Raw genomic sequence first — 13,657 nt, forward strand, 5'->3', positions numbered from 1 at the left:
TTTTTAAAATAGAATTAGAGATTTCCCAATATCAAAGCTTCATCATCTCTGGTGCTGTTTGACTGACTTAGGAATACCTGCTAAATAGAGACCTTCTACATATCTGGCTACTAAGAAGCTACCATACCAAAAAATACCTTCTAGCAGGTTTGCTGATGTCTGTTGACAGACAATTTCAGCAGTTTGGAGTTGAATTTTAACTTGTTCTACAGACTACATTCTGTCCACTTCCTCTAACTGGAACTGTGGTAAGAAACTGAGCATAAAGACAAGGAGAAAAGAGGAAGAATAAATGAACAATGACTAAGTAGCAGAAAATCTGGGTAAGAGATACAGAGCTGAGAAAGTTGCCTGGAGGAGAAGGAAGAAGATTAGAAAAAACAATATTATTTTAAAACATGGATTTTGAGACAAGGGACATAAAGACTTTCAGAGATTTTAACATAATCTTCTCCTAAACTTTCAGATTTTAAGGTAATTCTTGCCTTTAGAAACTGGCAAATGCACAAAGTTTGGAGTTACAGGTCCAGGATGAGCTTTTTTCCCAAAAACCAATACTTTTCCTTTCTATTTTACAGCTGAGTGGAATCAACACGCTAGGAGAAAACATTGCTGATAACGGGGGTGTGAGACAAGCATACAAGGTAAGAAATATCCATTTCTCTATTTTAGCTGAAACTGTCAGAGATTAAGAAAATCAGTTTCAGAGCCTTGGAAGAAGAAACACAATTTCTGTGTTAGGGACAGGACCAGACCTACAGCACCATCAAGGCCTGGATTAAAGCTACTGGCCAGCTGTGGTATTTCTTTCATCCTGTTAATCATGTCAGGCTATAGATTACCTGTTCCTAGGGAGCTCTTTTTCAATTTTTTTTTCCCCTTTGTGAATAAGGAATGTGTGGAATGGAAACATTCACTGGCTCACACTTGGACCATGACCTAAAGAAAGTGCTGATACCAGCAGCTGTCTGCCTCTGGCTGTTTTTTTCACCAGGTTTTTCATGTCAGGAAGGAGGGGCAGGATGACTTTGTTCTGACCCATAGACATAAACACTTTGCTTTTCATCTTGTGCAGGTGACTTGGGCCCTCTGTGCTGGTATCCCAAGATGTCAGAGACACTGAACTCCCTGCACTAAGCCTTCCGTGGGAGCTGGATGCTTTTTGGCTTTGCTTTCCTTCTCTTCCTCAACCAGCTGCTGGACTCCCTAGATTGGCCACGGTTGAGACTGAGAGTCAGAGAGACACAGGTTCTTTTTGTGAGCATGGTCTGGAAGAGAGTAGCAAGTTAGCTTCTCTGTCAGCTTTCCTTGTTATTCACAAATCTGATGGCTGCAAGCCTTAGCAACGTGTTCCTCCTTCTCCTTCCCTGAACACCTTCTTCTGTGGCAAAATACTCAGCACTTGACAACTGAGTGCTGTCACTGCTCAGCAAAGAGCCTCTGGGATGCACGGGCCAATGCATGCTTCTCCAAGCTCTCACTGGAAATGGACATGTTTGAGGGCAAAGACAATTATTAATGAGAGTTTAAGGAATGGTTTGGAAGCCTAAAAGAGGCATCAGGCTTATTAGATTAGTCTGATCTTCAGTTACTGGAATATTTGTGCAAAGTACAAAGCCATGAAAGGGGATACGCTTTCTGAAAGGAATGGGAGTAGCCAGAAAAATTAGGTCAGAAGTATTAAAAATTATTATGACATCATATAAACAGTAAAAAAAGGTCCAGAAGGACTCTTGAGAGGTCAGTATCCCACCGCCCTCCCCATGCAGGTAGAATCAACCCCTTCTGCATCCTTCCAGCTCCCAGAGGAGCATTCCTGCTGCCTCCTCCTGGCACTCCCAGTGCCACCATGGCTCTGCCTCCAGCAGTGCAAACACAACAATCTGCTCCTTTCTCTCCTGTGACCTTTCACATATTTGAAGACTTACATGCTTCAAGGCCCAGACTTCTCTCCTTTAGACTAAACAAACCCAATTCTTTCAATCTTTCCTCATAGGTCATGTTTGCTGGACCTCTGCTCATTCTTGCTGCTTTCTTCTGGACTCTCTCCAGTTGGTCCACATCTTTCTTGAAGGGCAGTGCCCAAAACTGGACAGAGCACTCCAGCTGAGCCCTGGCCAGGGCCGAGTGGAGAAGAAGGATTACTTCATGTATTTCATATAAGCCACTCCTGTTTACACATCCCAGTACAACACTGGCCTCTTTCGCAGTGCTGTGGCACTGTTGGCTCTCGCTCAGCTGTTATCCATGGAAACTTCCAGAGCCTTTTCCATGGACCTGCTATCTGCACTTGGGCAGTTGATGGGCTTTACTCATGCGTTGCTTTGGCACTGACTTCAGGCAGAACATTTCTGCAGCATCTTTCATCAGTGATGATACACTAACAACACATCGTTTGACACGTCTCCATGAGAAACACGAAAGCAGCTGTTCTTACTATGGCAAGGTTTTAAAGCCTTCTGCAATTCACTTTAAAAAAACCAAACCCCAAAAATACCCACAGTGGAAAGAATCTCCTTTTCATCATGCAGCATTAGATAATTGATAGCACAGTACTAAGAAATGGCCCTGTTGTCTTCTGCTTCAAGGTGGCACATGTGGGATGGATGGGAGGCGACAATTAATTATGTCAAAGAATCCATGTTCCTTCTTGTCATCATTTCATTTTGACCAGAAAAATGCTGGAAGTGGTAACATTTCTGCTCACTTCATTCTACAGGCTTATGAAAACTTTGAGAGAAAACACGGAAAAGAAAAACTTCTTCCTGGTCTCGACATGAACCACAAACAGCTGTTTTTTCTGAACTTCGCACAGGTATCCTTTACTTCTTGCCTGAGGGCTTTGAAAACCACTTGGTGTTGCAGTTTAACAGCAAGTCAGAACAGGCTGACTCCCGTGGGCTAACTAAGGGCTGGCAGAGCTGCAGAGCTGAGCAGTGTTCACTGCAAAGCACTGGAAATAGTCTTGTTAGGTGATTTTTATCTTCCCTAAAGAAATTAATTCAGCCACTTATAAGCCTGGTAAGAAGTGCCTTGTGCCCAAGTGCCTTTGTCTGAGGACAATGACTTATTTTTTTAACAAAATACACCCTTTTTTTTCTATGTTCTAATGTGGAATTTATTCTCACGAACATTAGGTGTTTCACAGTTAAATGACAGCAGGTCTCTTCCTGTAAAATCTTAGGCTAATGATGCATTTCTTTGTTACCTGTGCAGGTGTGGTGTGGGACGTACAGACCGGAATATGCAGTGAACTCCATCAAGACAGACGTGCACAGCCCAGGCAGATTCAGGTCAGCAGAGCCAACACCCCCAGCGCAGCCCAGGGTGTAACACCTCTGCAGCAGGGCTCTTTGTGGGGGAACTGAAGAGACCCTGCCCAAGGGCTGGGCTGCCCTGCCCAGGGGAGCTTTAACGTGCACACATCTGCAGGCAGAGCACGCTGGGGCTGCTTAGGAGAAGGGCTGGGCTGTCCCTGTCCCTTCCAGCCAGCACTGCCCAAACGGGCAAAGCCCTTCCCAGGCAGCTCCACGGGCAAAGGAAGGATGTGGGATTGTTGTCTCAGTTCTTCTCAATTCTCCTTGAGAAGATCCAGCTTAATTCTGTCCACACTATGGAGCAGCTTTGAACAGTCTCCACCACAGGACACACACCTTCACCTGGCTGTCACTGTGTCACTGTTACTGCAGAGTCCCAGTGCTGTGTCTGGAAGCCAGGGCTCACCCACAACTCCCTGGCTCCTGCAGTAGCTCCTGATAGGGTTCTTGTGCACCAACAGCACGGATGAACTTTCATCCTCCACTGAAGACACAGGTAGAATCAGTGGGAGATCACTGCCCCTCCCTCTTAACAAACGCATGTGCTGGGGTACAACAGCAGATGTGCATTCTGTGTCTGCTGTGCTCAGCCAGCCTTCCCAAGATCAGCTGGGCTCAATTCAGTAGAGCCACGCAGGAAACGTGGCTGCTCAGGGTGCGAGACTTTGAGCCAGACTAGGATCTTTTCTTTTTATCTGAATCACAGCAGCCTATTCATCAGCAGTGTAACAATGTGCTCTAATAAACCTGTTTGGTCCAATGCCACGGTATCAGTGGCAGTGCAGCCATCACAGCATCTGCTGGAAGGCTGAGTCATCTCCAGGCTCCATGTCCACAATAGCCAAGTTCTGTGCTGATACAATCCACTACATTAATTCCAGTATCTTTCTTTCAACGGCTTTTCACCAAATCTTGTTTATCCCCTCCACTCAGATATTTAGTGAAAGCAGCGACTGTTCCCTCCCTGTTCGCGCCTGCCTTCACTGCGGGTGGGTTGTGCTATCTGGGATCTCTCCCAGAGGCACTTTGTGCACCAGCTCCTACAGTCATTCCTGTCTGGTCTCGGTGCTAATGAGGCTCCAGAGGCCCTTCAGAACCTCAGCACATCTGATTTGGACGAGGTACAAGGCCTTTGAAGCTGACTAGTTCAGCATTTCAGTGCAACAAGCTGTGTTTGTGTGTACCCTGGACACATTACATCGTGCTGTGCTGTCTGTACCTCGGTAGGACAGGCTATAAACTTCACATGCAATGATAAAAGTGTTCATGAGAGACCAGACAACAGCCTCAGAATGGACAGTCATTTACAGGATGAGGCCCCCTAAGAGCTCTAAAATAGAAAACATTTCATCAGACATACCCACAAAATTAACACCTAATAACATACTACACAAGTGTCAGGAAGGCTCCCAAGGTGCCTTTTTTGATTATTATCTGGGGACTGCAATGAGCCTTTTCAACACCTGCTACACTGACTGTGGGCTGCTTCTCCTTACAAGCAGGACAGGCAGTTCCTCATAAAAATTGTTAATTGCAGTGCATCCCGTTTTAGCAGTCCTTGTTCATTGGAGCAGTGAAGCACAGCTAGGTCACCAAAATGCATGAGGTTTCTGATAACCCCTTTTCTGTGCCATCTCCTGTTCCACTGCTGGCTCCCAAGACCAGGGAGTCACTTTTGGCCTTCTAGAACAATAGAAGAATTGCAAGTGTCAGTGCTGACCTTCACCTCAGCTTCTGTGGGCACACCCCGGTTCTAACGATGAACACAATTCTCAGAATAATCATGAATTACTCAAAGAAACAGTTCTTTAAAGAACTTCTGGGCCACAATCAATGTCCATCAGTATCTGTATTTGACCTGTTTCCCTGCATAGGTGTGTGCTGCTGTATTCCCAGTCCTGAAGGAACCAGTGACTCTATTCACACATGTTCACAATTACACATATAAAATCAGCCTTAGCTGGAATGGCCTCATACTCACTTCCCATGTTGAGTTGAAAGCCATTGTTTGTATGAGACCTTTTGCCAGAAAACTCATTCACTGGAAAATCTGTGCAGAACGCCCAGAGCAGCAGAATGATCTCAGTAGAAACCTGGTTGGTGTAAAAATGTAAATGAACATTCACGACGAGTTACCACCACAGCCCTTGACCTCAGGGTCTTGTTTTCCCTTCACCAAGAAACTTGTCAGCAAAACGTAGCTGAAAAAACCCTCAGTGAAAACTACTGACAAGTGAGAAATCTGTTCTAGGGGAAAGAACTGGCTTGTGAGAGCCAGCCATGAGGAGGGGACAGGTCCTGTATTTTTGGGGTTGCAACAGGGGCAAGATGAACTGCAGAAGAAAACAACAGCCAGCCCTTGAGGTGAAATGAAGCAAGTCAGAGCTCAGCAACAGGGCGTTCCCCACACTACACCGAGGTGACACAACAAAACAAGTTACAAAATGTGGCTCGTGTTGTTTGTTTCAAACCCAGGCGAGCAGCAATGACAGCGTGTTGCTTTGTTTTAAAGGGTCCTGGGGTCACTGCAGAACTCCCCAGAGTTCTCAGAAGCCTTTTCATGCACCACGAGAGACAACATGGACCCTGCCAAGAAGTGCCGCGTTTGGTGACCGGACTGCAAACCTCACATCTCAAGGAGCTTTCCAGGAAAAGAGACCTTCCCAGCTGATTTTGAGAAGGGGAGGAGGGAAGCAAGCTGAGTGGAATATGCTGGAGACACGGCTGTAATCCTCGGTAAACACGCAAACCCCAAATCATGGCCCACGGAAGGCGGCGCGGGGCTGCCTGGCTGGCTGACCCACGTCCCTGGCAGTGCACAGGCACACCTCACTGCAGCTGTGACCCTGCCCCACAGCCCGTGGCTTTTGGGATTCCTTCCGAAACGGCAGAGTGTAACACACGATCTCCCCCGGGTCGGCGAATGCAGATTTCTGATCAGTAAGACACATTTTAGCCATCATAACACGACAGAGAGACGACAGTTTACATCCCAGTGTCAGACTCTGTACCCTCTGCTGTTGTGGGAAATCTGTTCTACCAAATGTTTTCAATTTTACTTGAAACCATTTATACAAGAGGAGTCCAAGACCTGCTGTACTTCAGTAACTTCTCACTAATTACTCCAGCGTGTATTACCTGAAGTCCCTATTTACAACAGTTAATTTACAGCTTTCCAGCCCAACTGAAATCATAGGTAATTTATTAATTTCTGTACCTATAATCTGTAAGATTGTGATCAAAGACCCTTTCACCATTTTCTAAGCTTTATCTTGCTTTCTCTAAAATTTCTCTTTTTTAAAGTTTCTAGTAATGTATAAATCATAGTTTTTATATTTAAATCTTGAGCTACACTTTTGACTTGAAGTATTGTAACATATTTTATCAGTGGCTGCATAGAACTGGGAAATTGGACTAAAGCATGGTATCGGACAATAAGATAAAGCCTACAAAACTGAGTTCTCCAAAGGAGGGCACAAACATTGGAGTTTTCAGGCTGACTGTCAGTGCTTAGGCTCTGATCCTGCACATAACTTGTATGTGTTCTGACCAGTGTCAGCCCTCACATCAGGAAAGCTGCACAGCTGATTGCAAGAGTCTGAAGGAGCTTTAAGTAAGAGGGTAAAAGGCTTTAAATCTGCAATGATATGTATTGAACATCCTCATGCAGATTGCAAAGGAACTTACTGCTTTGTTTATCAAAGCAAAGACATTTCCAAACCAAGTACCAGATACCTCAGATGACTGCTACAATAGGTCTATTTAAAAACCTATGTCCTTTTAGCCGAGTTTGTCATCTGATCAAAACATTTTGATAATAAACTGAAATTATGAGCCAAATGCAGTGCGTGTTCTTCATAGGAATTATAAAAATACAAATTCTTTGCAAATAGATGTCTGAGCTTGCCCCTGAGCCCCACAGGTCAGAAGACACAGACCACGACACACAAATCCCCCTCACAGCTCCCGGGAGCGGCTTTGCGCCGAGCGAGCCTCTCGGGGAGGGGAAACCCGGAGCGCCTGTTTTCGCACAGAAACCAACACTTCACAGCGGAACCAACACTCCGCACGGCTTTGCACAGAACAAGGACCCAAAAAAGCCTGCAGCGCTCGGAGGGAGCCGGAACGGGGCTGGAGACGGAGAGCAGAGCCAGGCGGGCCCTGCAGAGGTGAGGGAGAGCCCTCGCCTGCGCTGTGCCCCGGGCCCGGGCGGCTCCGATGGGCCGGGGGGCTCCCATGGGCCGGGGGGCTCCCCATGGGCCCACCCGCCACTCATCCCGCCCGGGCTCCTGCCTGAGCCGGGGTTCTTACCTGAGCCGTGCCCGCCGCCGGCCGGGCCGTGCGGGGCTCCAGGTGCCCGCAGATTCGGGGCTCACAGCGGAGCGAGGCCGGGGGGCTTCGAGGATCCCGGGGTCCCGGAGCTCACAGCGGAGCGGGGCCGGGGGGCTCCGAGGGTCCCGGGGCTCGGGGCTCACAGCGGAGCGGGGCCGGGGGGCTCCGAGGGTCCCGGGGCTCACAGCGGAGCGGGGCCGGGGGCTCCTGAGGGCGGGGGCAGGTGAGACAGCGCCCCCTCGCGGAGCGCACCTGGCGCGCCCCCCCCGCACCGGGACCGTGCCGTGCCGGACCGGACCGGACCGGAGCGGACCGGACCGGAGCGGAGCCGCCGCGCGTTGTTCCCTCTGCGCTGCCACCAGAGCAAGGCAGCGCCCTCAGCCCCGCCGGGGAGGTTTGGGGGCATAACGGGGTCACGGGCACAGGTATGCCCAGGTGTGAGGCGCTGCGGGAACAACCAGGAGCAGGCGAGCCTCTTCCCTGGGCTGGTGTCAGCCCCTGGGGCAGGAGAGACGCAGCAGGTGGGCAAAGCCCCCTGGAGCCACTGTCCTTGGCGTGGGACTGGGAACATCCCACCCCAAACTCTGCTTCACAGGCAGGTGTTACCCCTGTCCCTGTCCCACCCAAACTCTGGTTCACAGGCAGGTGTTACCCCTGTCCCACCCAAACTCTGCTTCACAGGCAGGTGTTACCCCTGTCCCTGTCCCACCCAAACTCGGCTTCACAGGCAGGTGTTATTCCCACAGCTCTGCTGTGCACCAGTCATGCTCTGTGTACACCAACACCCTAAAATGGGATGACGAGCACTGCAAGAATATAAACATGAGCCTGGAGGTTTCCAGGATGCCACATGCAGCATCCCAGGACAGAGGGACAGACACTCCTCCCTGCCTGATTTACTCCAAGAGCTGTTCAGGCAAAAGCCAGGCAGAGGCAAGCTTGGCATCCTACTGTAACAATATTGTGGTGGCCTGACACTGAGGTTATTGCCTTGCTTTAATAGTGTAACACCAGCATTTTCCAAGAAATCTGAATGTGCGTGGCTTTTCCCCCCCCAGTCACCAGCACCTCTCTGAGAGAAAAGCACCTGGCTCTCAAACGCTCGTTTTATTTTTCAGGAATGAAAAACCCCAAACCTTTTGCTATCCCTTTTACCCCCACATGTGAGGAGAGCTTCACGCTGTACAGCTGCACCACGAGCAGACACCCGAGTGGGTTGTCTGAAGGTGGTTACAAAAGGTCACTGCAGAGTGCTCAGTGATCTTCCAACAGCGTGGGGGATGCATATTTTCTTGGAATAATCCTCTCTTTATTACCCCATAAAACTGGCAGGAACTTCTGCTTTGTGTACAGCAAGTCAGCTCGATGATATTGACGCCAGCCTAGAAAGTTATTTTGGTTTGCTCTGCCAAATCAAATCTCAAAAATCAGGTAAAGCTAAACCAGATTGTAGTGTTTACATTTTATCTCTGTAACGTTTTAATTGGAAACATTCGATTTCCAGCGTTGTGAGACACCCAAAGAGCTGTTTGGGCCAGGGGACCTTTCAGAACTGTTTCCCTCTGTGCCTGGTAAATGAAGTGAGTTGTGAAAACACAGACGTGGTCGCTGTGGAGTCACAGCTGGGTCAGTCTGGGTGGGCTCAGACACCGAGGAACTGAAGGTGAGAGCCTTCAGTGTGTGCTCAGGGAGGGGGGATGCTCCCACCTGCCGCCCTCCCCAGCTGCTGCTCAGGTGGCACAGGACAGCAGCCGTGCCAACCTCCAGGGTCTAGCCCCTCTCTTTCAGCACATCTGACCAGACTGGATCACCTCTGCCCTCAGCTCGTTCCCAGAGAAGAAACGCGGTGCTAAGACAATTCCCAAACGGAATGTCACACCTCAGCGCTCCTGCTGACCGCTGGAGTGGCCCAGGAATGTTCATGGCTGCACCACGGCCAAATCTGTTTGTGTTTCCATTCCTAAAGCTCAACAGACAGTGCCCACAGATGGAGACAGGATGTCTGACTGATGTGCCTTCCTCACATTCTCAAAATTATACAGATTATGTGAGCAGGAGGAAAAAAATTAGTTTCTTTCTCCATTTAACCCCATCAGGGGTTGTTAAGAGTTTTTCACATTCCCTTAAACATGCATCTTGCTGGGATCTTCCAGACATGCCTCTCACAATCAATTCTCTGCTTTAACTGAGGATTGAATTATTAATGATTTCATCTTCTCAGAACTGCAGTTCTTCAATAGAAAAATCTTCGTGCTCAGAAGCCCAAAGCTGTCAGTGAAAATGCAGTGATCTGATGCTCAGTTGTGATTTAAATGGCAAAGTCACTGGAAGTTCACATGGCTTATTATTGACTGGGGGAATATAATTATCTCCAATTCTAATTAAAAAGGCAAACCCCCAGTACAAGACACTGAGGGCCCCTGGTGAGGTTCAGGCACACTCAGCTGTACAACCCTCCCAGCCCTGAGCAGGCCTGGGGTTTTCTTTTCCAAGGACATGCAATGTTTCTGTTTCATAACAATAGAGTCCAAGAGGTTTTCCCTATAATAAGGCTAAAAATACGTGCCCAGGCCCCATGAGAAATTAACCCTTGCCTCTTTCTACCAAGCTTGAAATTCCTTTGCTGCTAGTAGCTGTTTTAAAAGTTCAGCAAGCAGGCAGGATCTGACCTACCACAAGATTCCAAAAACCACTCCCTAAATTGCAAATAATCTGAGAATGGAGAAATTGGTTTGGTGATTCTTCCTAATGGATAAAAACTGTGCATGACATTTACATAGTTGATATTAAAAATAACTCATTTTATATGTATTTTAGTCATTAGAAATCTAAACTGGACTTCTGTGTTCTTCCCGTCAACGTCATTGCAGGTTCTTCTCTCCTGTAAGACAGAAAATAGCATTTGAAAGGGTGGCAGTGCCAAGTAGCACAGGGCTCTGTGTGTGTGACACTGCTCTCACTGCGGGGCTGTGTGACACTGCCATCCCTGCAGGGCTGTGTGACACTGCCATCCCTGCAGGGCTGTGTGACACTGCCATCCCTGCAGGGCTGTGTGACACTGCCATCCCTGCAGGGCTGTGTGACACTGCCATCCCTGCAGGGCTGTGTGACACTGCCATCCCTGCAGGGCTGTGTGACACTGCCATCCCTGCAGGGCTGTGTGACACTGCCATCCCTGCAGGGCTGTGTGACACTGCCATCCCTGCAGGGCTGTGTGACACTGCCATCCCTGCAGGGCTGTGTGACACTGCCATCCCTGCAGGGCTGTGTGACACTGCCATCCCTGCAGGGCTGTGTGACACTGCCATCCCTGCAGGGCTGTGTGACACTGCCATCCCTGCAGGGCTGTGTGACACTGCCATCCCTGCAGGGCTGTGTGACACTGCCATCCCTGCAGGGCTGTGTGACACTGCCATCCCTGCAGGGCTGTGTGACACTGCCATCCCTGCAGGGCTGTGTGACACTGCCATCCCTGCAGGGCTGTGTGACACTGCCATCCCTGCAGGGCTGTGTGACACTGCCATCCCTGCAGGGCTGTGTGACACTGCCATCCCTGCAGGGCTGTGTGACACTGCCATCCCTGCAGGGCTGTGTGACACTGCCATCCCTGCAGGGCTGTGTGACACTGCCATCCCTGCAGGGCTGTGTGACACTGCCATCCCTGCAGGGCTGTGTGACACTGCCATCCCTGCAGGGCTGTGTGACACTGCCATCCCTGCAGGGCTGTGTGACACTGCCATCCCTGCAGGGCTGTGTGACACTGCCATCCCTGCAGGGCTGTGTGACACTGCCATCCCTGCAGGGCTGTGTGACACTGCCATCCCTGCAGGGCTGTGTGACACTGCCATCCCTGCAGGGCTGTGTGACACTGCCATCCCTGCAGGGCTGTGTGACACTGCCATCCCTGCAGGGCTGTGTGACACTGCCATCACTGCAGGGCTCTGTGTGACACTGCTGTCACCGTCACTTACCGCAGGGCGCCGTGTGGCACTGCCATCCCTCCGTGGTCAGGAGAAGACAATGTACACCATGAGGGCGCAGCCCACGATCCAGCCCAGTGCCAGCAGCACGGGGACGAGCAGGCGGGACAGCGGGGCCTGGGCTGGCACAGAACACAGGGTCAGTGACACCGGGGGGACCTCGCTGAGCCAATGCCACCAAGGCCAGGCCTGGCGGTGGCACGGCCGAGGGTCTGGGCACGGCCCAGCTGCCCAGCAGGAGCAGAGCCCTCAGAGGAGCCCAGGGCAGGTCGGGTTCTCTGCGGAGCAGCAGCACTGGCTTTCCATCTCCACACAGGAGCAGAATTTCAGGACCCTTCTGTCGGTGTGTGTAAGCAGCACACCCTTGCCAGAAAGCAGAATAACAACCTTTGAGATCCTCTTACTTACCAACGTGCTGCAACCTCTTGCAGCACATCTTTACACAGTTAATAGAATTACAGGGTTCTGAAGGGATTAATAAATGATCTAAAACTGTCCACAACACCTTGCACAGTTCGGATCAAGCAGGCAGACTCAGGGATGCTCACTAATTTAAGGATTGCCACACTGTTCTTCTAAAGCTCTGCACAGCACACCTGTCTCACCAAGACACTGCACAGTGTGCCTGCCAGAGGGACAGATCTGCATGTGCTGCCGTGGAAATATTAAACACACAGAGACATTACAAGATCCTGCCCTGAAGCCGGGTGTCCTTTTGGCCCAGGGGAGCCCCAGCTGTTTCATTTGAGACATTCACTGCTGTGACACCAGGTGAAGCTGCTGGGATGCTTCCCCTGCACTTTCTCTGAAGGTCTAACCACAAAGGCAGGGCTGGATCCTGCTGGGGGCCACAGAGGGGTTTGTCAGAGCTCTGCTGATGCTGCTGGCTGGGGGGTTTTGTTAGGGGAGCTCCAATATAAACCAGTATCAGGGCAATTTCTGGGGCTATCAATGAAAACTCAAATAAATAGTATTCAGTGTCCTTTTGTACCTTAGCAGAAATTCACTCTCCCTAGATGCCAGAGTCATTGGTGAAAAAAAAAAAAAAAAGAGAAAAGTCTTTAAAAACTCTGAATGTAGCTATGAAGATGTATTAAAACCTCCCTTCACAAGTGTTACCTGAGTAACTGTGCACACAGCACACACCACAGCTACAGTTGTAAATTTAAGTGAAATAAATAAAAATTTACAATACATATAAAATGCATTTCTATAAACTGCCTTTTCTCCTTGGAGAAAGTAAAGTGTGCTTACAATGGAAAGGTCATTATTAAAATTTCATTTTGCTCTGCCACTTGAGCTTTGTGGAGTTAAAATCTAAATTATTCCGTGTTCACTTGGCACTACACTTGGAGCTCAGCTCCACACAGTACAACAAAAATGCTGCCAAATACAACTCATTTTACACACTGTCCTGTTGTGTCAGCTAACCTGGAATGACAACTACAAAACATAAAGAAAACAAAACTGGTAGGATTCAAAAATAAAGGAGGAACCCAAGCTGTTAATAGAATTAGCTTTTAAAGAGATTACACTTTCTTACTGAAAAGCAAAATATATATACAGTGTATCAGACAAGAATACAGGCAGCGGGGTGTATTCACACTGCATTGCTCAGATCTATTAATTTCAGTATATTATTACATTCCATGTAATTGTGCCTCTTACCTGGTTCTGCCATTCCCCCTCTGCTAGTTTAATGGCAGGTTAAGGTTTGCCTCTGCAGTTGCTCTGAGAGCCCTGGGATGCTTTAAATAGAGCAATATTTGGAATGTGCTGCAGCTGCCTGGCTCACTGGTGCCAGGGGCTGGCTATAAGCATTCAATTGTCTAAAAAGGCAGGAACTCAGGGGCTCAAGGTTACTCTGCCTGCTCCTCCAACTGCACCTCTGTTCCAGAGCAGTCTGACTAAAGAGGGGTGCATTTCTTGAAGAGGGAGGGAGACAAGGGTGAAAACTGCTTTGCCATAAAGCAAATCCTTTTGGGATAAGATCCAATTTGTTGTGAAAAGAAATATGACTCTGTGTAA

General features: G+C 49.0%; 2 protein-coding genes across 3 annotated transcripts in view; one reads left to right on the plus strand and one right to left on the minus strand.

Moving 5' to 3' along the window:
* MME (membrane metalloendopeptidase) overlaps positions 1-7,148 on the plus strand; it is a 30,151-nt gene extending 23,003 nt beyond the window's left edge. The window contains exons 20-23 of one of the 2 annotated variants that reach the window (XM_041406009.1): positions 579-644; positions 2,720-2,815; positions 3,217-3,293; positions 5,830-7,148. In XM_041406009.1, coding sequence (XP_041261943.1) covers positions 579-644; positions 2,720-2,815; positions 3,217-3,293; positions 5,830-5,929 — 339 coding nt within the window. In that variant the 3' untranslated portion in view covers positions 5,930-7,148. Of the gene's footprint in view, positions 1-578; positions 645-1,075; positions 1,391-2,719; positions 2,816-3,216; positions 3,294-5,829 lie in introns of those variants that run through there. The other variant, XM_041406010.1, reaches the window with a different exon arrangement.
* Positions 7,149-10,429: 3,281 nt separating this feature from the next.
* On the minus strand, positions 10,430-13,333 carry STRIT1 (small transmembrane regulator of ion transport 1). The gene is made up of 3 exons (XM_041405876.1): positions 13,298-13,333; positions 11,621-11,751; positions 10,430-10,530 (listed from the first exon to the last, which is right to left on the minus strand). Exons 1-2 carry the CDS (start codon positions 13,308-13,310, stop codon positions 11,657-11,659), a joined length of 108 nt encoding a protein of 35 aa, XP_041261810.1. The 5' UTR covers positions 13,311-13,333; the 3' UTR covers positions 10,430-10,530; positions 11,621-11,656.
* Between the last annotated feature and the right edge of the window lie 324 nt (positions 13,334-13,657).

This window comes from Onychostruthus taczanowskii, unplaced genomic scaffold (genome assembly GCF_017590055.1).
Source record: "Onychostruthus taczanowskii isolate IOZ18803 unplaced genomic scaffold, ASM1759005v1 scaffold24, whole genome shotgun sequence".
Lineage (NCBI taxonomy): Eukaryota > Metazoa > Chordata > Aves > Passeriformes > Passeridae > Onychostruthus > Onychostruthus taczanowskii.